At 37.0% G+C, this 26,688-nt stretch overlaps 1 protein-coding gene across 1 annotated transcript in view; it reads right to left on the bottom strand.

The window, feature by feature from the left end:
• The window catches only part of MSH4 (mutS homolog 4), a 122,669-nt gene that overhangs the window by 41,294 nt on the left and 54,687 nt on the right, over positions 1–26,688 (bottom strand). Inside the window, exons 9-10 of the mRNA XM_017851591.1 lie at positions 9,845–9,919; positions 46–110 (exon numbers count right to left, since the gene is read on the bottom strand). Of these exons, the coding sequence (XP_017707080.1) occupies positions 46–110; positions 9,845–9,919 (140 nt within the window). The remainder of the gene's footprint in view (positions 1–45; positions 111–9,844; positions 9,920–26,688) is intronic.

Below are 26,688 nucleotides of genomic sequence, written 5' to 3'. Positions count from 1 at the left end.
GAAGAGAATAATCGTATTTTTAAATAACAGTTGAGTGACAAAGACCTCTTGTCTTCCAAGGAACCATAGTAAGCTCTTAATAAAGGTGTGTTACAGTTCTTCATAGCAATCTAGTAAAGAACAAAATAAAAAAGTTAAGGATAAACAATTACAAGATCATTCAAACATATTATTTTACATTTGTTTAATACTTTATAGTTTACCAAGTGCTTTCTTCATTTCCTCATTTATATCCTCATAAAATATATTTTTAGCTATATAGCTGAGGATAGACAGTATCTTTCCCTTTTTCCAGATAAAGAGTACATGACTAATAAGTGCCATCCACTGCTTATTATAATTTTTATTTTCCTTGCCTCCCTACTAATTGTTAACACCCGGCTACTTATAGATATAGGTACTTAAACAACTACTGTTGTACATTTAGAGTACTCTACATATAATTCCAAAATTTAGGTTAGATATACATTAAACCAAAAAAATGCTTTGTATATTCATAAATAGAGTAATTTCTCAATTCTTGTATAGTAAAAATAGGAATTTTATTTTGCTTAATGAAAACTATGAGGGGTCACTAACTAAATAAACAGAAAAGAAGAGGGGAAAGTATATTTAGTTTGACCATTACCTCCGTTTTTAGTTTGATATGAAGCAATGGTAATAACTTTTTTTGCTTATGAACAGAAAATAATATGCACAGACAGATAACTAAAAAATTCACCAAAACTGAAAGAAAAAAATTAAATCTACTATCATTTCAAAGACAAACATTCTAAATATTACAGTATATTTCCTGCCAGTATCTAAAATAAATAATTTTATATCATTGTATGCTCCTTCCCCAACCCCTGACTTAATCCAGGTTGAGTATTTCTTACTCAAAATGCTTAGGACCAGAAGTTTCAGATTCTGGATTTTTTTCAGATTTTGGAATATTTGCATATGTACACAATGAGATATCTTGGAGATTAAACCTGAGTCTAAACATGAAAATCATTTATGTTTCATGTACACCTTATACACATAGCCTAAGGTAATTTTATACAACACTTTAAATAATTTTGTGCATAAAATTCTGTGTACATGGAACCACCAGAAAGCAAATGTGTCACTATTTCAGTCACTTATTTGTGATTGTTTGGCATCACTATCATTCCCAACTCTGAATTTATATGCTACCAATAAGCAATCATTTTTTAACATTTATTTACCCATAAGTACTTAACAGTAAAAAAAAAAAAAATGACATACCATTAATACAGTGAAAAAATGTGTTCAGGGTAACAGCACGGTAGCACCCCCAGAGTAGCTGCATTAGCTCTTAAACAACAGCAACAACTAACAATTTTCAGTATCCACCTATGATGCTATATTTTGATTAAGAGGTTACAGTAAGCTGTACTTTATTTTTCTAAGTGAGATTAAACATCAGAAACAGTTAACGGACCAGGAAGTGGGTATTCTAAGGATATGGAGGCATTTTGCTGGCCAGCTTTTAAAAATGTTTCCTCTAGAGTCATCTGCTTCATTAATAATGGTTTTTGTCATAGAAATTCCTCTTTGATTTTATAACTGACATGATTTCTTGTTCTGTTATGAATGTGTGCTGCTCCATTCTCATATGGTAAAAATAGGAATTTTATTTTGCTTAATAAAAACTGTAGATTTTCAATAAGCCCATCACACATTTTTACCATATCTATAGGCATTTTTTCTGCAGTGTTACAACATCATCTTCATCATCATTACTGTCATGATCACCTTGAATCAGAACCATTTTGTCTATTTCATCATCTGTTGATTAATAAACAGCTGGAGCCTCATTATTGATGTTAAAAATGTCAATTGGCCTGGCACCGTGGCTCACACCTGTAATCCCACCACTTTGGGGGCCAAGGTGGACAAATTGCTTGAGCTCAGGAGTTCAATATCAGCCTGGCCCACAGGGCAAAACCCCATCTTTACCAAAAATACAAATAATTAGCTGGGCATGGTGGTGCATGCCTGTGGTCCCAGCCACTCAGGAGGCTGAGGTGGGAGGATGGCTTGAGTTTGGGAGGCAAACGTTGCAGTGAGCTGAGATTGCACCACTGCTCTCCAGCCTGGGTGACAGAGTGAGACCCCATCTCAAATAATAAATAAATAAATAAATAAATAAATAAATAAATAAATAAATAAATACAAACTTCAACACCCACTTCTTCCAGCTTACTGACAGACTATGGAAGTATACATTTTGCATATTTTGGGAGGTCAGACATAATTTTTTCTCACTTGACATATGGAATCCTGCAAAGTCACCACTTTGTTTTATCACCATCATTGAACAGCATCACAGGCCAGAGGTTGTGCCAGGCATGTACAACCATGTCTTTAGTAACTATGTTGCAAGCACTGGCAACAGCATATACGGAATTCTTCATACTAAACTCCTTTTGAAAACCTTCCATCATCAGGTGTGGGGACTCACACCTGTAATCTCAGTGACTCAGAAGGATGAGGCAGGTGGATTGCTTGAGGCCAGGAGTTCAAGACCAGCCTAGGCAATATAGCAAGACCCCTGTCTATAAAAAAATTTTTTTTAATTAGCTGGGTATAGTGACATATGCCTGTACTCCCAGCTACTCAGGAAAAGTGGGAGGATTACTTGAACCTAGAAGTTCAAGGGTGCAGTGTGCCATGATTGTGCCACTGTACTCCAGCCTGGGCACAGAACAAGACTGCAACTGTAAAAAAACTTCCACATCTATGCTTCTGTTCACTGCTGCTAGCACGCTGTTCCAGAAAGTGTTTTTAAATTTACAAGAATAAAACAAACAACTTCATTAAAAAGTAAGCAAAGGGCCGAACAGACAGAACATACCGACCAGGGCCGGGCGCGGTGGCTCAAGCCTGTAATCCCAGCACTTTGGGAGGCCGAGACGGGCGGATCACAAGGTCAGGAGATCGAGACCATCCTGGCTAACACGGTGAAACCCCGTCTCTACTAAAAAATACAAAAAACTAGCCGGGCGAGGTGGCGGGCGCCTGTAGTCCCAGCTACTCGGGAGGCTGAGGCAGGAGAATGGCGTGAACCCGGGAGGCGGAGCTTGCAGTGAGCTGAGATCCGGCCACTGCACTCCAGCCCCGGGGACAGAGTGAGACTCCGTCTCAAAAAAAAAAAAAAAAAAAAAAAAAAAAAAAAAAGTAAGCAAAGGACATGAACAGACACTTTTCTAAAGACATATACGTGGACAACAAACATATGAAAATAAAGCTCAGTATCACTGATCATTAGAGAAATGTGAATCAAAGCCACAATGAGATACCATATCACACCAGTCAGAATGGCTCTTACTAAAAAGTCAAAAAACAACAGATACTGGTGAGCTTGTAGAGAAAGAAGAACATTTATACACTGTTGGTATATGAATGTAAATTAGCTCAACCATTGTGGAAAGCAGTGTGGAAATTCCTCAAAGAACTGAAAACAGAGATACCATTCGACCCAGCAATCCCATTACTGGGTATATATGCAGAGGAATATAAATCGTTTTACCATAAAGACAAATGCACATGAATGTTCACTGCAGCACTGTTTACAATATAGCAAAGACATGGAATCAACCAAATACCCGTGAGTGACAGATTGGATAAAGAAAATGTGGTGTATATACATCATGGAATACTATGCAGCTATATATATATATATATAAAAAAAACAAATGTCTTTTGCAGGGACATGGATGGAGTTGGAGGCCATTATCCTTAGCTAATTAACACATGAACGGAAAATCAAATACTGCATGTTTTCACTTAAAAGTGGGCATTAAATGATGAGAACTCATGGACACAAAGATAGGAACAACAGATAATGGCGTTTGCTTGAGGGTGAAGGGTGAGAGGAGGAAGAGGAGCAGAAAAAGTAACTATTGGGTACTAGGCTTAGTACCTTGGTGATGAAATAATCTGTACAACAAACCCCCAAGACACAAGTTTACCCACATAACAAACATGCACATGTACCCCCAAAACTAAAATAAAATTAAAATATTTTAAAAGTGTTTTTATATTTACTCTTCATTGATCTAAGGATACTCTCATCACAGTCACATGGCTGAATTAATGAAGTCACATTTAGGGGAAACTATATGGCATAAACATTATTTTTGATGAAAATTGAAGCTGGAGGATTAACAGAAGAGTTGTCAAGGAATAACAGGATATTTCAATCATCATCCAATCCGGATTCCCTGCAGTGAGCATGAGCTGCTGATGTAAAATGTTTGTGAGACCAATTGGAAAAAAAAAAAAAAAATGTCCCTGGTGATTCAGGCCTCTTTGTTAGCGTAATAATGATCGGGTAAGAAATTCACTCCTTGAAAACTGAGGACACAAGGTTTTATCTATGACAGCACATTTACACTTACGTGCGCCTGCTGCACTAGCACAGCCCAGAATAGTTGTTTTCTGTCCTTGGTATCCTTAATTCCCACAGGGGCTGCTTTATTACCTGTAGTCAGTGTCTTTCTGAGGCAATAATGCCAAAACAATGATGTTTAATCAGCATTATCAATTTGTTCTGGCATCAGATTTTCATCAGCAATGACCTTGGCAAACTCATCAATGAATTTCTCCAACGCTTCATGATCAGCAGATGCTCAATTACTATAAATCTTAAAAAATTTAATGTCATTTTCTTCTTAAATTTCTGCAACCAGCCTGTTAAATATTGACAGTTCCTTTCAATTTTCATTTCATTGTGATACATCTTCACTTGTTTCATGATCAGTATACCATTAAGTGACATGTGTTCACTGCGAGGCAGATGGACCCACTCTTTCTTTCTTTTTTTTTAAAATGTTATGCAGTGTTTTTCTACTTTTCATTAGCTTCTATTCATCACTTTCAGCATAGAATTCAGTTTATCCATTTGTTTCTTTAGGTCATATCTGGCAGTCATTCTAACAGCACACACTTCTTTACGACCTTTCACACTTATACCATTATCCAGTTTCTCCAACAGCTTGACTTTCTGTGTTATATATAAACGTTTAAGTGATTCCTCTTTTTCTTATCACTGTTACTGCAGGCCTTTATGACATTTTCTTTGTTTTGTTTTATGTTTTTGTTATCTTAACCACTAGAGCAAGCAGGCAATAAGCAAAAAACAGTAATGCACATCAGTCTTGGCCCTATGTGGGACATCATGGAAACTTGCCATTGGCACATCTGACCTGCCACTGTGTCACTGTATTACCCTTTGTGGGCATGTTTGCATAGAATAATCTGGGAGTGCACAGAAAAGATATATTACAGATGAAAGGAACTGGGAGGGTCTTTTTTCCCTTGAGGATGCTGAATAAACTGTGTTAAGTACCTGCATTTTGCCTGCAACGCATTATGTAAGATGAAGATGTAAAATTTTCCACTTGTGACATCACATTGTTACTCAAAATGTTTCTGAATCTGGAGCATTTAAAAATTTTAACTTTTGGGTTAGGGATGCTCAACTTACACTATAGCATGCATATAAAAAACTTTTCAAGGCAAAAATGTTTAATAATTCATAATATTCTAGTCTATGGAAAGAAAATAGTCTCTTCCTGTAATTATTGCAGTTCTACTCTACTACAATTTCTCACTGACATAAATAAATAATACTGTAATGACCACTGTTGGACATAAATAGTGGCCAACATTTCTGAAAAGTTCTTTTAGACAAATCTCTAGAAGTAGTATTACAGGATCAAAAGATATATGTCATAAACATTTCCAGTACAATTTCCTGTAAAGTACGTAAAATTGGAATTTTTATCAGCTGTTTAATAAATTGTCTATCTCATAGATCTCTAATTAGAAATGAGTTACATCCATTAAGATAAATGAAAATGTCTGCTTCTTTGACAGATAAGAACAATGGTTTTAATTGGTATTGCTTTGATTAATAATGAGGTTAACATTTTTGGTACTATTTATGAATCACTTTGATTTCCTTCTTTGGGTCATTTTCCATATTTCCATTGGCTTTTCAATATTTTCCTATGAAATTACATGAGTTTTATGATGACAGTAATCAGTATTTTGTCTGTCTGATATGGTTAGGCTTTGTCTCCCCACCCAAATCTCATCATAAATTATAATTCCTATAATTCCCACAATCCCCACTTTTCCAGGGAGAGACCAGGTGTAGGTAATTGAATCATGTGGGCAGTTTCCCTCATGCTATTCTCATGATGGTGAGTGAGTTCTCACAAGATCTGATTGTTTTATAAATGTAGGGTAGTTCCTCCTGCATTCCCTCTCTTTCTTGCTGCCTTGTAACAAAGTTTCCTTGTTTCCCCTTCTCCTTTTGCCGTGATTGTACCTTTTCTGAAGCTTACCCAGCCATACTGAACTGTGAGTCAATTAAATCTCTTTCCTTTATGAATCGCCCAGTCTTGGGTAGTTCTTTATAGCAGTATGAAAACAGACGAATACACTGTCATTTGTTATAAATTTTTCCTATCTTTGCCTTTTACTTTGCTTTTGACATAACAAAGTTTAACATTTGTGTTTCATGAAATCTCTCAATATTTTTCTGGTGATTTATTCCATTTATTTCATTACAAGAAAGGTGATAACATTTTTGAAGTCTTTTGCCACATTAACTATATATATTTGTATTAGTCCATTCTCATGCTGCTAAGAAAGACATATCCAAGACTGGGTAATTTATAAAGGAAAAAGGTTTAATTGACTCACAATACCACATGACTGGGGAGGCCTTACAGTCATGGCAGAAGGTGAATGTGGAGCAAAGTCATGTCTTACATGGCAGCAGGCAAGAAGAACATGTGCAGGGGAGCTCCCCATTTAAACAACCATCAGATCATATGAGACTTATTCACTACCAGGAGAACAGGGTGGGGGAAACTGCCCTATGATTCAATGATCTCCACCTGGCCCTGCCCTTGACATGTGGGGATTATTACAACTCAAGGCGAAATTTGGGTGGGGACACAGCCAAATCATATCATTCTGCCCCTGGCCCCTGCCAAATCTCATGTCTTCACATTTCAAAACCAATCATTCCTTCCAAAGAGTCTCCCAAAGTCTTAACTCATTTTGGCATTAACTCAAAAGTCTACAGTCCAAAGTCTCATCTGAGACAAGGCAAGTCACTTCTGCCTATGAGCCTGTAAAACTGAAAAGCAAGCTAGTTACTTCCTAGATACAACTGGCGTACAGGCATTGCATAAATACACCCATTCCAAATAGGAGAAAAAGGCCAAAATGAAGGGACTACAGGCCCCATACAAGTCCAAAAGCCAGTGGGACAGTCAAACCTTAAAGCTCCAAAATGATCTCCTTTGACTCCATATCTCACAAACAAGTCACACTGATGCAAGAAGTGGACTCCCACAGCCTTGAGCAGCTCAGCCCTTGTGCCTTTGCAGGGTACAGCCCCGTGAACCCTACAGTTGCTTTTAAGGCTGGTGTTGAGTGTCTGTAGCTTTTCCAGGTGCATGGTGCAATCTGTCAGTGGATCTACCCTTTTGGAGTCTGGAGGACAGTGGCCCTCTTCTCACAGATCCACTAGGCAATGCCCAAGTAGGGACTCTGTGTGTGGACTTTTGCCCCACATTTTCCTTCTGTGCTGTCCTGACAGAGGCTCTCCATGAGGGTCCCGTCCCTGAGGCAAACTTCTGCCTGGACATCTAGGCATTTCCATACATCCTCTGAAATCTAGGTGGAGGTTCCCAAACCTCAATTCTTGACTTCTGTACACCTGCAGGCTCAACACCACATGGAGGCTGCCAAGGCTTGAGGCTTGCATCTCTGAAGCCATGGCCCACGCTGTATGTTGGCCACTTTTAGCCATAGCTGGAGCAACTGGGATGCAGAGCACCAAGTCCCTAGGCTGCACAGAGCAAGGGGGCCCAGAAAACCATTTTTTCTTCCTAGGCCTCTGGACCTGTAATGGAAGGGGCTGCCACAAAGGTCTCTGACATGACCTAGAGACATTTTCCCCATTGTCTTGGTGATTATTAACTTTTGCCTCCTTGTTACTTATGCGAATTTCTTCAGCTGGTTTGAACTTCTCCCCAGAAAATGGGATTTTCTTTTCTATTGTATCCTCAGGCTGCAAATTTTCCAAACTTTTAAGCACTGCTTCCTCCTGAATGCTTCACTGCTTAGGAATTTCTTCTCCCCAGATACCCTCTCTCTCAAGTCTCCAGGGCAGGGGAAAATGCTTCCAGTCTCTTTGCATAGCAAGAGTGACCTTTATTCCAGTTCCCAAAAAGTTCCTCATCTCCATCTGAGACCACCTCAGCCTGGACCTTGTTGTCCCTCTCACTATCAGCATTTTGGTCAAAGCCATTCAACAAGTCTCTAGGAAGTTTCAAACTTTCCTACAACTTTCTGTCCTCTGAGCCCTCCAAACTGTTCCAGTCTCTGCCTGTTACCCAATTCCAAAGTTACTTTCATATTTTCAGGTACCTTTACAGCAGCACCCCACTCTACTGGCAAAATTTACTATATCAGTCTGTTCTCAGCTGCTAATAAAGACATACACATGACTGGGTAATTTATAAAGGAAAAAGGTTTAATTGACTCACAGTTCCACATGGCTGGGGAGGCCTCACAATCATGGCAGAAAGCAAATGAGGAGCAAAGTTACATCTTACCTGGCAGTAGGCAAGAACATGTGCAGGGCAACTCTGCTTTATAAAATCATCAGAACTTGTGAGACTTATTCACTACCAAAAGAACAGTATGGGAGAAACCACCCCCACGATTCAATCATCTCCACCAGGCCCTGCCCTTGAAATGTGGGGATTCTTACAATTTAAGGTGAGATTTGGGTGGAGACAGAGCCAAACTGTATTAATATTTATTAGAATAATTTCTAAAATAAAATTATTCCATATTTTTCGATTATTTCTCTTTCAAAATCAGTTCCCTTTATCACTTTAATAAAAACAAGTTTTACACAGTGTAGTATTTAAAAGTTAATGAGAAAATAATCATCTTGTAACCATCAGGGTAATAATTACTTCAGGTAAGAGTCATCAGTTTATTCTACAATCAATTAGTGGAAGTTTGATGAGGATGGGGTTATTTACACATTCTCAATATAACTCTTCATAGATTAAGAACTTATTAATCACAAAAGAAAATCTGAATTTATGGTGAAGAAATTGATCAGTTAATATCACCAAGAATGAGGAAATGGCATTATGTGCCTCTTGATGTGATGTACTAAAAAGGATACATCATAGGGTATTAACGCCAAATATGCATAGATGAATTTAATCAGGAGAAAGCAATCACATAAATTGAGGAAATGAAATTCTATTTAAAAAATTGACCCTTATGCTTCAAAATGTCAGTATCATGAACAAAGGCTGAGAAAGTTTTCCACTTCAAGAGAGTTTTAAAAAACATGGCATTAAATATAAGATATGATCCTGAATTGGACCCTATATCAGGAAAAAATGCTATAAAGAACATTATTAGAACAATTTTAAAAATTTGAATATAGTATACATACTATAAAATAGTATTGCATCATATTAATATTCTGAATTTGATAATAATATTATGATTATATAAGAGAATATCTTTTTTTAGGAGACTTTAGTCTCCTAAGTACTTACTACTTTAGTACTTAGGTACTTCAGTTTATTCTCAAATGGTTCAGTAAGTGTAATAAGGCTAATAATGTGTATGTGTGTGTTAAGTATGTACAAGGAGAAAAAGTATGGGGAATTCGCCATGTTATTCTTGCAATTTTCCCTGAGTTTGAAATTTTTTCTGAACAAAAAGTTAAAAAATAATGCTGGACATGTTTTGTATGATAAACACACATATAAATTACCTTTAAAGGATCCACAAGTTCCAAGGTATGTTTCAAGTATATTAAATTTGTTATCTTTGATTCAGCAGCATTGACCTGTTAAGATAAAAACCCAAATTTGGATGGACACCATAAGTATTTAATAGAATAATGGGTTTTCCTCTTGAACATTCTTACTCTTTGCATATTCCATATATTTTTATATGTCAGCCTAGCCACAATGCAAGCCTAAAGAATGATAAAAAATTATTGACCCACCATAATTAACCTAGTGCACTATTTTCCCAAAAGTCTGAAAATGAGAAGAGTTCATCTCATTGTATCCAATTTTCATTTCTATTTCAATTTATTGGGTTCAATTTAAACTGAATAGCAAAAGGAGATGCAGTCCAATCTTGAGCAGCACCAAGAGAGTAATATTAACTGAAAAAGGCACAAAGAGTATTTGTAGATAGATGATATTTTAAAAGGCTGAATCCAAACCTCCCAGATAGTTATAGAACAACATGGATTTCCCTCATTGGCTCCTGTTTATTCAAGTAAAACTATTTTCATAATTCCGCTAGGAATTATAGTTTGCCAAAATAAAGCTACATCGACATTCCAAATTTTATTAATAAATTTTATATAAATTAAATTGCACTCTAGAGTTGAGCAGTGTTACCAAACCTGGAGGAATGAGGAATGATCCTGTGCCTGGACTAACTTACTAATACTGACAGATGAAGTAGAGTTTTAGGATACTACAATTATGACATAATGTACTTGATATGAAGATGTTTCTTTTTTCTTTCTTTCTTTTTTTTAATAGAGACGGGGTTTCACCATGTTGGCTAGGCTGGTCTCGAACTCCTGACCTCAGGTGATCCACCCATCTTGGCCTCCCAAAGTTCTGGGATTACAGGCATGAGCCACCACGCCTAGCCAGATGTTTCTTTTTGAGGTACCCTGGTCTATAGCCCCACTGCACAATACCAGGACTGTTCTGTGACCATATGTATCAATTTAGAAAAAATGCCATAATAAATGTTGCTAGCCCCAAGTGGGTTATGTCATATTCTCTTATAGTCTCTCTGAAACTAACTGGAAGATTAAAAATAAATAAAATTCGCTAAACAGAAAACAACTATCATCACTATCACTAAAGGAGAATAATTCATGCTAGGAGTAATGGCTCATGTCTGTAATTCCAGCATTTTGGGAGTCTGAGGTAGGAGGATCACTTGAGTTCAAGAGTTTGAGACCAGCCTGGGCACCAAGGCAAAACTCTGCCTCTACAAAAAGAGAAATTTAGAAATTAGCTGGGTGTGGTGGCACATGCCTGTGGTCCAGCTACACAAAGGGTGAGGTGGGAGGACCACGTGAGCCCAGGTGGTTGAGCCTGCAGTAAGCAGTGATCACACCACTGCATTCCAGCCTGGGTGACGAAGTGAAACCCTGTCTCAAAAAAGGCCAGGGGGATAATTCCAAAAATAGCTAACACACCATTGAAGAAGAATAAGGAGGAAAGACTAACTGTAATGAATGTCAACTTCTAATAAAATTACAGTAATTAAGAAATGATGGTATTGACATAAAAACAGAGAGTCCAATGGAACAGAATAATGAGTCTAGAAACAGAGCTAAGCATATATATGGGCACTCGATTTATGGCAAAGGTTGACTGCAGAACAGTGGGGAAAGGAGAGTCTTTTCCATAAACAGTACCAGTAGAATTATGAATTAATATGGGAAAAAAAGAAACACGGCCCTTCCCTCAACCTACACACAAAAATTAATTCCAGATGGATTGTAGAACTAAGCATAAAAGGTAAAACAATAAAATATCTGAAATTAATAAAGAAGAATATCTTCATGGCCTTGAGTGTTCTAATTAACTTTTATAGATTTTGTAATTGATGATTTGGCATCCATTAATCACATGATGAAACTAATAGCTAAAGTTGTTTACATCTCCCTTGCAGTCTGGCTTTTGTGGGCATGTGAAAATCATATTACGAAACCCCCAATCGCAAACTTCAACATCTGTGTTTTACTTCCTGCCCAATAGGCGACTTCCCTACCTAGCAACTTCCTGGTACTGTAGTAATAAGGGGTTTTGCCCATGTTTCTCCTTGCTCCTTCTGCCTCTCGACCAACCCTAGTACATCCCCAGGTGGTCCTGCCTGACATGCCCTCTCCTCTTGGGAACTTTAAGTCATAAACAATGGCATTAGTATCTCCATGTTATCATTCAATCACCTTCATAGATCAAAATTCCATGGGTACAATCAAGATATTAGAGTAGGTAAAGACTTCTTATGCAGGACATAGCAAACACTAACTATGAAGGGAAAAAAATTGATAAACTAGATCCATTTAAATTACAAATTTCTATTTATCAAAAGATATTACTAAGTCAAGATAGGTTCTCCAAAAGTCAACTCTGAGAAACTAGAATTTGAGAGCAAATAATTTATTTTAAAAAATAATTCCAGCAAAAACAGGCAAGGGAGTGGGGAAGGAAGACAGAGAAGGAAAGAATACCAATACAGGTTACCAATTTGTCTCCATCTCTCAGATGGAGACATCTGAGAGATGGCATAGAGTAAGTTTCAGAAGCTATCTCCAGAGGTAAGGAAAATGGGGTATTTATTCATCAACTCCTATTCAGTGTTGGTTAAGAGCTGCTGCCAGGGCATCAATTCCCTAATACTCTCCAGCCTCTCTTATGGCCAGAGAATGTCTTCAGAAAGCAGAGTCTCAGCTGCTTCAAGCAAGAAGTCTTCCTGCACAAAAGTTAATACCAAGGCAATGTGGGTAGCATAGCAACAGCATCTATCCCACAATACTCAGTGCAAATTAAACTACAAAGTGGGAAGAAATATTTGCAACACACATAACCAAAAAAGGGCTTATATCTAATATGTGAAAAGAAGCTCTACAAATCACAAAAGCAGATAAACTCAATAGAAAAATGAGTAAGAATCCCAAGCAATATTTTCACAAAAGAAGATATTCAAATGGTCAATATACATATGAAAGGATGCTCAACCTCATTAATAGGAAAATGCAAATTAAAACCACTGTTTATCAAAATGCTATGGCTAAAATTTTAAAACCAGTAATATCTGGTTTGGGGAAGACAAATTGGAGTTCTCATACACTGATGGGAGGATAAATTGATAAATCATTTTGAAAAACATTTTGACATTATCTACCAAAGTTGAATATATGCATACGCCATGACCCAGAAATTCCACTCCTAACTATATACCAAATAAAAACATATGTATAATTACATTAAGAGATGGGTACAAGGTTGCTTAGCAGTATTATTTTTTATTGCAAAGCTGTCAGCAACTCAAAAGTTGAGTTGAAATGGATAAATGAATAATAAATGGATAAATGGATAATGAAATAGATAAATAATGGCATATTCATATATATAGCAGTGAAAATAAATGAGCTAAAGCTACCTGAAACAACATGGTTAAATCTCACAAATATAATGTTGATTCAAAGAAGTCAGGCACAAAAAATATGCATTGAATAATTCCTTTATATATACAGTTTTTAATAGATCAGGTCAAACTAAATTATAAAGGAAAGGAAATGACTACTAAAAGTGGTTTCCTTTTGGAGACAGGTAGAAAATAACGCATGGCAAGGAGAAGAAGGGGAATTTTTGAGGTATTGGTGATAACTATTTCTTTACGTGAGTGGTTGTTACATGAATGTTCACTTCGTGATAAATCAATGTAGCACTACATTTTTATTTTGTACAGTTTTCTGTACTGTATATTATTTCTCGTTACTTTAAAAAAGGCTAAAAATAATAATAAACAGGAAGGTAGAAAGAAAAGAGTACTCTTATGGAAGGCAAAAGAAGAAAATGGGAAATGAGTGTGTTCATCTGAGTCAAATTTGCTGCTAGGTCAAGCATGATGAGCGCTGCCATTAACCACTGGATTTAGCAATATGGAAATCATGGGTGGCTTTGAGAAAATGAGCATAATTAAGATACACCAATTACGGATAATCCTTCCAGTGGACTGGTGAGGCGAAGATTTGTTTGGAATGGGTTTGGAGAGAAAATACGCCTAATTAGATACATCAGTTACAGATAATCCTTCCAAAAAAATATTGCTTTACAGAGAAACAGAAGAAAAGTAGAGGGGGAAGTAAAAACAAGCAAAAAAAAGCCATTTTGTATTTTTTTAATGAAGTGATAACAGCATGTTTGAATTTCTCTTTGACTTAAGCATCTTGTGCCTTCTGTCGGCATCTAAGAAACTATGGCAGGCCAACTAGTTAGTTTGCAAGTAGGGTAGAATCTCAGATCCCTTGCAGTTCTAGATAATACTATGCTGTAATTGCTTATTTTATTTTTACCCAAAGATAACATCAGAGTATAAATTTTTCTGGATGAGAGCTGTAATTCTTACTGTATTTTAGCACTTATAACAATACTTACTAAAATGAATCATAGAATAAATCAAAGGAGTCATATACTTCAGATACTCTATATATGGCAGTCTGAAATCATTTAAAAAAAATTACTCAAAAGATGTAAAAAACTCAGACAAAATTAGAAAATATGTTTAATATAAATTTTCAAATGTTGGGGAAAGCATTTTAAGCATTTATAGTGGGAAACACAAATATTCTTAATGCAATACATTAAGTGCTATGGTTATAGATACTGTATAGAAAGAAAATAGTGTTAAGATAAGAAATTTAAGCTTTATTTTAGTCAACATTTATGATCAGAAACATGCATTTTCTAGAATTCAATATTCTTAAAAAGAAAGAATAAGAACTTAGGCAAACAATTTCTTTCTGAAAATTTTCTGAGAGCATTTAGTTCATTCACAAGTTTTAGCAAATCATTCAGTTTAACCAGCACAAGTCTGAACTCAGTAAATACTGTATTTAATTAAGATATTTGTGCTTATATTAAATGAGAAAAGAGCCTTTTAAAACATATTTTCAGTTGGTTAAAAAAATGATAACTGAGAAACATTATAAGAAATAATGAAAGCCATGAATCATGTATAAAGTTAAATATATTGCTTAAGTTTTCCTAAAGGTTACTAAATCTGATCTGTAAAGTCTAACAAAAAGCCTCCACAAAGGACAGAAATACAATGATGAGAAAACCATTTACAATTCTGACCGATTCTCCCAAAACTAAAGTTTTCCTTAGTTTAAAGGATGGTAAGTGGACCACACTTCCAAGACAGCCAAATAGGAACAGCTCTGGTTTACAGTTTCCAGTGAGACTGATGCAGAAGACAGGTGATTTCTACATTTCCAACTGAGATGTCTGGTAGATCTCATTGGGACTGCTTGGACAGTGGGTGCAGCCCATGGAGGGCAAGCCAAAACAGGGTGGGGCATCACCTCACCTGGGACGCACAAGGGGTCAGGGGATTTCTCTTTCCTAGACAAGGAAAGCTGTGAGTGACTGTTCCTGGAGGAGCACTCCTGGCCAAATACTGCGCTTTTCCCATGGTCTTCATAACTGGCAGACCAGGAGATCCCCTTCCATGCCTGACTCAGCAGGTCCCACGCCCACAGAGACTTGCTCCTTGGTAGGGCAGCAGTCTGAGATCAGCTTGGGACATGGGAACTTGGCAGGCGGAGGGGCGTCTGCCATTGCTGAGGCTTGAGTAGGCGGTTCTATGCTCACAGTGTAAACAAAGCAGCAGGGAAGCTCCAGCTGGGTGGGGCCCACTGCAGCTCAGCAAGGCCTACTGCCTCTCTAGATTCCACCTCTGGGGTCAGGGCATATCTGAAAAAAGACAGCAGACAGCTTCTCCAGACTTAAACGTCCCTGCCTGACAACTCTGAAGAGAACAGTGATTCTCCCAGCACGGCATTCAAGCTCCAATAACAGACAGATTGCCTCCTCAAGTGGGTCCCCATATAGCCTAACTGGGAGACATCTCCCAGTAGGGGCCAACAGACACCTCATACAGGCGGGTGTCCCTCTGGGACAAAGCTTCCAGAGGAAGGATCAAGCAGCAGTATTTGTTGTTCTGCAGCCTCTGCTAGTGATATCCAGGCAAACAGGGTCTGGAGTGGACTTCCAGCAAACTCCAACAGACCTGCAGCTGAGGGACCTGTCTGTTAGAAAGAAAACTAACAAACAGAAAGGAGTGGCATCAAAATCAACAAAAAGGACATCCACACCAAAATCCCATCCATAGGTCACCAACACCAAAGAACAAAGGCAGATAAAACCACGAAGATGGGGAGAAGCCAGAGCAGAAAAGTTGAACATTCCAAAAACCGGAACACCCCTTCTCCTCCAAAGGAACACAACTCCTCACCAGCAAGGGAACAAAACTGGATGGAGAATGAGTTTGACAAGTTGATAGAAGTAGGCTTCAGAAGGTCGGTAATAACAAACTTCTCCGAGCTAAAGGAGCATGTTCCAACCCATCAAAAGGAAGCTAAAAACCTCGAAAAAAGGTTAGACGAATGGCTAACTTGAATAATCATGTAGAGAAGAGCTTAAATGTACTGATGGAGCTGAAAACCACAGTACAAGAACTTCATGAAGCATACACAAGTTTCAATAGCTGATTCGATCAAGCGAAGAAAGGGTATCAATGAACGGAGATCAGATTAATGAAATAAAAAGAGAAGACAAGTTAGAGAAAAAAGAGTGAAAAGAAACAAACAAAGCCTCCAAGAAATACGGGACTATGTGCAAAGACCAAATCTACATTTGATTGGTGTACCTGAAAGTGATGGGGAGAATGGCCCAAGTTAGAAAACACTCTTCAGGATATTATCCAGGAGAACTTCCCCAATCTAGCAAGACAGACCAACATTCAAATTCAAGAAATGCAGAGAACACCACAAAGATACTCCTCAAGAAGAGCAACTCCAAGAAACATAATTGTCAGATTCAACAAGTTTGAAATGAAGGAAAAAATGTTAAGGGCAGCCAGAGAGAAAGGTCAGGTTACCTACAAAGGGAAGCCCATCAGACTAACAGCAGATCTCTCAGCAGAAACCCTACAAGCCAGAAGAGAGTGGGGGCCAATATTCAACATTCTTAAAGAATTTTCAACCCAGAATTTCATATCCAGCCAAACTAAGCTTCATAAGTGAAGGAGAAATAAAATCCTTTACCGACAAGCAGACGCTGAGAGATTTTTGTCACCACCAGGCCTGCCGTATAAGAGCTCCTGTATGAAGTACTAAACATGGATAGGAATAACCGGTACCAACCACTGCAAAAACATGTCAAATTGTAAAGATCATCAACGCTATGAAGAAACTGCCTCAATTAATGGGTGAAATAACCAGCTAGCATCATAATGAAAGGATCAAATTCAGATATAACAATGTTAACCTTAAATGTAAATGGGCTAAATGCCCCAATTAAAAGACACAGACTGGCAAGTTGGATAAACAGTCAAGACCCACTGGTGTGCTGTATTCAGGAGACCCATCTCACATGCAAAGACACACAGAGGCTCAAAATAAAGAGATGGAGGAAGATCTACCAAGCAAATGGAAAGCAAAAAAAAAGCAGGGGTTGCAGTCCTGGTCTCTGATAAAACAGACTTGAAACCAACAAAGATCAAAAGAGACAAAGAAGGCCATTACATATTGGTAAAGGGATCAATTCAACAAGAGCTAACTGTCCTAAATATATATGCACCCAATACAGGAGCACCTGGATTCATAAAGCAAGTTCTTAGAGACATAAAAAGAGACTTGGACTCCTGCACAATAATAATGGGAAACTTTAACACCCCACTGTCAATATTAGACAGATCAACAAGACAGAAAATTAGCAAGGATATCCAGGACTTGAACTCAGCTCTGAATGAAGCAGACCTAATAGACATCTACAGAACTCTCCACCCCAAATCAACAGAATATACATTCTTCTCAGCATCATATCACACTAATTCTAAAACCAGCCACATAATTGGAAGTAAAACACTCCTCAGCAAATGTATAAGAATAGAAATCACAACAAACTGCCTCTCAGACCACAGTGCAATAAATTAGAAGTCAGGATTAAGAGACTCACTCAAAATTGCACAACTCCATGGAAACTGAACAACCTGCTCCTGAATGACTACTGAGTAAATAACAAAATGAAGACAGAAATAAAGATGTTCTTCAAAGCCAATGAGAACAAAGACACAATGTACCAGAATCTCTGGGACACATTTAAAGCAGAGTGTAGAGGGAAATTTATAGCACTAAATGCCCACAAGAGAAAGCAGGAAAGATCTAAAATTGATACCCTAACATCACAATTAAAAGAACTAGAGAAGGAAGAGCAAACAAATTCAAAAGCTAGTAGAAGATAAGAAATAACTAAAATCATAGCAGAACTGAAGCAGATAGAGACACAAAAAATCCTTTGAAAAATCAATGAATCTAGGATCTGGTTTTTTGAAAAGATCAAGAAAAGAGATAGCCCAATAGCAAGACTAATAAAGAATAAAAGAGAGAGGAATCAAATAGATGCAATAAAAAATGATAAAGTGGATATCACCATTGATCCCACAGAAATACAAACTACCATCAGAGAATACTATAAACACCTCTATGCAAATAAACTAGAAAATCTAGAAGAAATGGATAAATTCCTGGACACCTACACCCTCCTAAGACTAAACCAGGAAGAAGTTGAAACTGTGAATAGACCAATAGCAGGTTCTGAAATTGAGGCAATAATTAATAGCCTACCAACCAAAAAAAGTCCAGGACCAGATGGATTCAGTCGAATTCTGCCAGAGGTACAAAGAGGTGCTAGGACCATTCCTTCTGAAACTATTCTGATCAGTAGAAAAAGAGGGAATCCTCCTTAATTCATTTTATGAGGTCAACATCATCCTGATACCAAAGCCTGGCAGAGACACAACAAAAAAAAGAGAATTGTAGGCTAATATCCCTGATCAACATCAATGCAAAAATCCTCAGTTAAATACTGGCAAACCGAATCCAGAAGCATATCAAAAAGCTTATCCACCATGATCAAGTCGGCTTCATCTCTGGGATGGAAGGCTGGTTCAACATACACAAATCAATAAACGTAATCCATCACAAAAACGGAACCAACGACAAAAACCACATGATTATCTGAATAGATACAGAAAAGGCCCTCAGCAAAAATCAACAGCATTTCATGCTAAAAGCTCTCAATAAAGTGGGTATCAATGGAATGTATCTCAACATAATAAGAGCTATTTATGACAAACCCACAGCCGATATCATACTGAATGGGCAAAAACTGGAAGCATTCCCTTTGAAAACTGGCACATGATAAGGATGCCCTCTCTCACCACTCCTATTCAACATAGTATTGGAAGTTGTGGCCCAGGCAATCAGGCAAGAGAAAGCAATAAAGGGTATTCAAATAGGAAGAGAGGAACTCCCATTTACAATTACTACTAAGAGAATAAAATACCTAGGTATCCAGCTTACAAGGGATATGAAGGACCTCTTCAAGGAGAACTACAAACCACTGCTCAAGGAAGTAAGAGAGGACACAAACAAATGGAGAAACATTCCATGCTCATGGATAGGAAGAATCAATATCACAAAAATAGCCATACTGCCCAAAGTAATTTATAGATTCCATGCTATCCCTATCAAGCTACCACTGACTTTCTGGACAGAATTGGAAAAAACTACTTTAAAGTTCATATTGAACCCATAAAGGTCCCTCATAGCCAAGACAATGCTGGGCAAGAAAAACAAAGCTGGTGGCATCAGAGTACCTGACTTCAAACTTTACTACAAGGATACAGTAACCAAAACAGCATGATACTGGTACCAAAACAGATATATAGACCAATGGAACAGAATGGAGGCCTCAGAAATAACACCACACATGTACGACTATCTGATCTTTGACAAACCTGACACATACAAGCAACGGGGAAAAGATTCCTTATTTAATAAGTGGTGTTGGGAAAACTGGCTAGCCATATGCAGAAAACTGAAATTAGGCCCCTTCCTTACACCTTATATAAAAATAAACTCAAGATGGATCAAAGACTTAAACATAAGACCTAGGACTATAAAAATCCTAGAAGAAAACCTGGGCAATACCATTAAGGACATAGGCATGGCCTAAGACTTCACATCTAAAACACTGAAAGCAATGGCAACAAAAGCCAAAATTGACAAGTGAGATCTAATTAAACTAAACAGGTTCTGTGCAGCAAAAGAAACTATCATCAGAGTGAATAGGCAACCTACAGAATGGGAGAAAATTTTTGCAATCTATCCATCTGACAAAGGGCTAATATCCAGAATCTACAAATAACTTAAACAAATTTACAAGAAAAAAGCAAACAACCCCATCAAAAAACGGGCAAAGGATATGAACAGACACTTCTCAAAAGAAGACATTTATGCAGCCAACAGACATATGAAAAAATGCTCATCATCACTGGTCATTAGAGAAATGCAAATCATAACCACAACTAGATACCATCTCATGCCAGTTAGAATGCTGATCATTAAAAGTAAGGAAACAACAGATGCTGGAGAGGAATAGGAGTGCTTTTACACTGTTAGTGGGAGTGTAAATGAGTTCAACCATTGTGAAAGACAGTGTGGCAATTCCTCAAGGATCTAGAACTAGAAATACCATTTGACCCAGCAATCCCATTACTGGGCATATACCCAAAAGATTATAAATCATTCTATGATAAAGATACATGTACATGTATGTTTATTGCGGCACTATTCACAATAGCAAAGACTTGGAACCAACCCAAATGTCCATCAACCCAAATGTCCACATTAAGAAAATGTGGCACATGTACACCATGGAATACTATGCAGCCATAAAAAAGGATGAGTTCATGTGCTTTTCAGGGACACAGATGAAGCTGGAAACCATTATTCTCAGCAAACTATCACAAGATTAGAAAACCAAACATCGCATGTTCTCACTCATAAGTGGGAGTTGAACAAAGAACACATGGACACAGGGAGGGGAACATCACACACCAGGGCTTATGGGGGTGGGAGGCTAGGGGAGGGATAACATTAGGAAAAATACCTAATGTAGGTGATGGGTTGATAGGTGCAGCAAACCACCATGGCATGTGTATACCTATGTAACAAAACTGCACGTTCTGCACATGTAACCCAGAACGTAAAGTATATATACATATAAAAAAAAAAAAAAAAAAAAAAAAAAAAGATGTGAAGTAACATTGACCCTTAAAAACCTTATGGCACCAATTATAATTTTTTTTTTCTGAACAGAAAAAAAGGTTCCAGATTCTTAGTTTGCTGAATTACCTTAAACCTAGACCAGAAAACTTTTCTAAAATCTGATAGTCAAACTGAGTATAGAAGCAGGCAAGCTATTCACAGATATTTCTCAGAAAACCAGTTGGTCAAAGTGATATTTTTTCCTAATTTAACCAGAAATGGTCTAGTGCAAAAAGATGTATATTACTAATTCCTGTAACTAGTGACACTGTATGAAACTGTGTGACTGTATAATACTATATGTTATATAAATTGACAATAAAGAGATTACTGTCAGGTATAATCTGATGATTAATTCTTTCCTGTAGTAAAATAGAAACACAGCCTTTGCTTATACACTGTTAAAGGTTGAATTATGTTCCCTCCAAAAAAATTCTGTTGAAGTTCTAACCCTCAGTACCTCAAAATGTGGTCTTATTTGGGCAATTGTTACAACGATGTAATACTGGAGTGGAGTAGGCCCCTAATCCAGTAATACTGATGTCATACAAAGACAGCCATGTGAACATGTGGACACACAGGGAGACCACCCTTTGATGAGGAAACACAGATTGGAGTTAAGAAGATTCGAGCCAACAAATGGCAATAATTGTAAACAAATCACCAAAAGCTAGGAAGAGGCAAGAAAGGATTCCCCTAAAGGTTTCTCAGAGAGAGCATGGCCTAAAACACCTTGATTTCAGATTATTAGCCTCTAAATCTGTAAGACAATAAATTTCTATTATTTTAAGATGTGCAGTTCATAGTGTTTTGTTACACAGTCTTGGAAAACTAATACAGGTCAGGCACAGTGACTCACACCCATAAATTCAGCACTTTGGGAGGCCAAGATGGGAGGATTGCTAGAGCCCAGGAGTTCAAGACAAGCCTTGGCAAAAAGGCAATACCCCATCTCTACAAAAAACTTAAAAATTAGCTGTGTGTGGTAGCACATGCCTGTGGTCTTGGCTACTCAGGAGGCTGAGGTAGGAAGATGGCATAAGCCAGGGAGGTCAAGGCTAAAGTAAACTATGATCACACCACTGCACTCCAGCTTGGACAACAGAGTGAGACTCTGTCTCAAAAAAGAAAGAAAAAAAAAAAAACTAAACAAACACAAATACTAATTATCTATATAAAGTAGCCATTTCTTGCTCTATTAAACTGCATTGCATTTTTCTATGTAAAATATGCTATTCATAAGTAAAAACTGTTCTTTAAGTATTTAAGATATTTTCTTTCAAAAATATCATCCAAAGCAGTGACATCTGGCAAAAGATCATAAACGTTAACTGTGGTACTTTGTTTATATTTATATTGATTATTCATGTTTAAGTGTCTGAAAATCCTAAAACATTTACCGATTCCAACGATACTGTTAAACAAATGCAAAGAATAAAAAGGTTAGGCTAGCAACATATTCAAAAATAAAGTGAAGAACCCTCCATATATACTGAAAAATCATTTTATTTTAATACGAACAATGTGATATAGTATTAGTTGTTAGGGCACAAATAGGAAGAAGAGAGCATCGTTGGTGTGGGAGAGGTAAAGCCAGAGCAGAGAGAGGACGGAGGGGTGGTACAGCACAGGAGGCCAGGAAGGCATCTAAACTGAAGGTCTACCTAGCAAGGGTATATGAGCCTGAATATGAACATCAGGAGGTTATTCATGCAAGGGAAGAGGGAAACCCTGACACAAGTTTTGGATTCCAAGTAGGCTGAGGAAAGCTTCCTCTGCATAAAGGGCAGCTTGAGCCTGAGAGAGGTAAGAAGGATTTCTGCATAGAAGACCGTTCAGCAGGGAGTACTAGAGCATAGGCAGAGTGAAGATGGTATCTGCATGGGGGAGGGAGTGGCAGTAGTAGGAGATTGGTATTCCTCCTGAATATATCAAATATATTAATATATTAAGAATAATGAGGACTGCTCATTGGATAATAGGATTTCTCATCAGGTTTTTCATTGACAGAGAAGAGAGTTACTAATATGGAAAGAGAGAAAACTAGTATGAACCCTGTGATGGTAAATTGAAATTGGAAGTATTGGTACAAACACATAATTTTATTTTGTATAGATAAATACAGAAATAAATATAGAGGTCAATATCTATATTTATGCATATATACATATATACATATACACACACACACACATACACATACATACATACACTTATTCCCTAGCCATGAGGGGTTTTAGAACGGTGATACCCCAATAGCAATAAGTACACCTGGTGCTCATATCTTAATTTCTAATACCATTCCTCACTAAAATGAACCAGGACTCCTGGAAGAAATAGTTGATTCAAAGGCTACCAAGGAAAGTACAAGATAAGCCTGGCTTATTTTCTTGAGGCAGAAAATGATAAAGTTCTCAAAGAATTGTGGATGCATTTCCAAAGAGCATAGAAGCAAATTAGAAGAGGCTTGCACAGGTCAAATCTGAGACAATGTGAGAATCAAAATAAATATTGACAGTCATAGACTACTGAATATAAAATCATCAGTCCATATGGATTAAATACATACATACATACATAAATTGAAAGTTGGATAAATTGAAAGAAGAGCAAAATAGTTACATGGTTTCAGGCTACCTCCCCACAAAATACTTATTAATGAAATGGGGGAAATCATAATTGTACAGCAATTTTACACCATCTCAACCAAGTATACAAACTTATCATCATAATGAGACAAATCAAAATTATGTGCCATAAAGAAGATGCAATGAGAAGAACACGTCATCACTTCTGTGATATTTCTGCCAATATTGTGTAACTTGAATCTAACAATAAAATAATTCAGGTCAGGTGTGGTGGCTCATGCCTGTTACCCCAGCACTTTGGGAGGCTGAGGCAGGAAGATCACTTGAGGTCAGGAGTTTGAGACCATCCTGACCAACATGGTGAAATCCATCTCTACTAAAAACACAAAAATTAGCTGGGCGTGGAGGGGGTGCCTGTAACCCCAGCTACTTGGGAAGCTGAGGTAGGAGAATCACTTGAACCTGGGAGGCGGAGGTTGCAGTGAGCCGAGATTACGTCACTGCATTCCAGCCTGAGTGACAGAGTGAAACTCCATCTCAAAAAAAAAAAAACAAAACAAAACAAAAGGGAAAGAAAATAGTTACTAATTTCTGGGGAAAAGCCCACAAAAAGTCATGCAGGCTCAGCTCTGTATAACATACTAATTTTCTGAATAATTTTGATCTAACTAAAACTGTTATAATAATACTGGGTGATGAAAAGTAGGGATGTAAGTATCTGTGTTTATGGGAGATAAGGAAGAAAAAAGAGTGAATATTCATTTTTCTGGTAGGGGATTAATATGAATTTAATCAAGAAAATGAAAAGACAACCCACAGAATGGGAGAAAATATCTGCAAATCATATATACAATAAGGGATTGGTATCCAAAACACATAAAGAACTCTTACAACTCAGAAATAAAAATACAAACAACCCAATTTAAAATGGGCAAATAATATGAATAAATATTTCTCCAAGGAAGGTACAAATGGCCAATAAGCATATAAAAAGATGCTCAACATTGTCAGTCATCATGGAAATGCATACCAAAACCATGAGACACCCAACAGGCTCACCAGAATCAAAAACTAAGATAATAACAAATCTTGGCAAAGATGTGGAGAAATCAGAACCCTCATTGCTGGTGGGTACCTAAAATGATGAAGTCACTTTGCAAAACAATCTGGCAGTTCCTCAAATTATTAAACAGAGTTATCACATGACCCAGCAATTCCATTCCTAGATACATATCAAGACAAATGAAAATGTATGTACCTAGAAAAACTTGCACACAAATATTCATAGCATTATTCATAATAGTCAAAAGTGAAAACAACCTAAATATCATCAACTGATAAATCAATAAACTAAATGTATTATAGCCATACAATGTAATATTATTTGTCAATAAAGAGAATAAAGTATTGATAAATGCTACAACATGAAACTTGAAAACATTATGCTAAGTTAAAAAATCCAGTCACAAAAGACTACCTGTACATATTAAAATGTTCCATTTCATAAAATGTCCAGGATAGGTAAATCTGTAGAGACAGACAATAGATTAGTGGTTATCTAAGGCTAGGGAAAGGGGGTTAGAAGGAATGGGAAGTTATTGCTAGTGGGTGCAGGATTGCTTCTGGGGATGATTAAAATGTTCTAAAATTGACTGTGGTGATGGTTGTACAACTCTGTGAATGCACTAAAGACAATTAAATTGTAGGCTTTGAATGCATGAATTGTATTCTATGTAATTCCATCTCAATAAAGCTGTCTTATTTTTAAAAATGAATTGTGAAATATATGTAGAATTAAACTTATTACAATAATAGCATAATGTTAGGGAAGAGGGAAATGATGGTATACTAGTGCAAGGCTCTTATATCATATGTAAAGTATTATAATATTATTTAAAAGTGGACTGAGGCTGTGTCTGATGGTTCACACCTATAATCCCAACATTTTGGAAGGCCTAGGCAGGTGGATTGCTTGGGGTCAGGAGTTTGAGACCAGTCTGGCCAACATGGTGAAACCCCACCTCTACTAAAAATACAAAAGTTAGCATGGCATGGTGACATGCCTGTAGTCCCAGCTACTAGGGAGGCTGAGGCACAAGAATCACTTGAAGCTGAGAGACAGAGGTGGCAGTGAGCGAGATGGTGCCACTGCACTCCAGCCTGGGTGACAGAGCAAGACTCTGTCTTAAAAAATAAAATAAAAAATAAACAAAAATTGACTGAATTCAGCTAAAGATGTATTCTATAAACCCTAAATCAATAATTAAGCTAATAAAGGCAATGAGTTATATCTAATAAGCCAACAAAGGAAATGAGATGGAATCATAAAAAATAATACAAAAGAAGGCAGAAAAAAAGAAAAAAGGGACTAAACAGATGAGAAAAAAATGGCAGATTTAAATAAAACATATCAATAATCTTATTAAGTAATAAATAAATGTAATAAATACCTCAATTAAAAGTAAAGTATTCTCTGATTGCATGCAAAAAGTTAAGATCTAATTATGTCTCACCTACAAAAGCCTTCTTTAAATGTAAAGACAAAAATAAGTTAAAAGCAAAAGGATGGTAAAGATATGCCATGCCAACACTAACCAAAAGAAAGCCAGAGTGGCTATATTAATATTAGACACAGTAGATTTCATAGCAAAAATATTACTAGGAATAAAAAGGGTCATTTCATAATGACAACATTCTCAATTTATAGAAGACATAGCAATCTTAAATGTGTATGAACCTAATAACAAAGATTCCAAACGCATTAGATAAAAACTGATAAAACTGCAAGGAAAAATAGACAAATCCACAATTACATTTAGAGATTTTGACACTCCTTTCTTAATAACTGATAGAACAAAAAGAACAACAACAACAGCAACAAAAATGTAAAACACCTTAGGGATACAGGAGATTTGAAGAACACTACGACACAACTTGAACAAACTGACATTTATGGAACGCTCCAACAAACAACAGTAAAACACACATGGTTTTCAAGTTCACATGGAACATTTACTAAGATTAACTCTATTTTGGGCCATGTAAACAATGTCAATAAAGCTAAAAGGATCTAATACATGT

Source organism: Rhinopithecus bieti, unplaced genomic scaffold (genome assembly GCF_001698545.2).
Source record: "Rhinopithecus bieti isolate Rb0 unplaced genomic scaffold, ASM169854v2 scaffold_34297, whole genome shotgun sequence".
In the NCBI taxonomy this organism is placed as follows: domain Eukaryota; kingdom Metazoa; phylum Chordata; class Mammalia; order Primates; family Cercopithecidae; genus Rhinopithecus; species Rhinopithecus bieti.
Note: the sequence above shows the minus strand (reverse complement) of the source record. Positions and strands in the feature narration are given on the sequence as shown.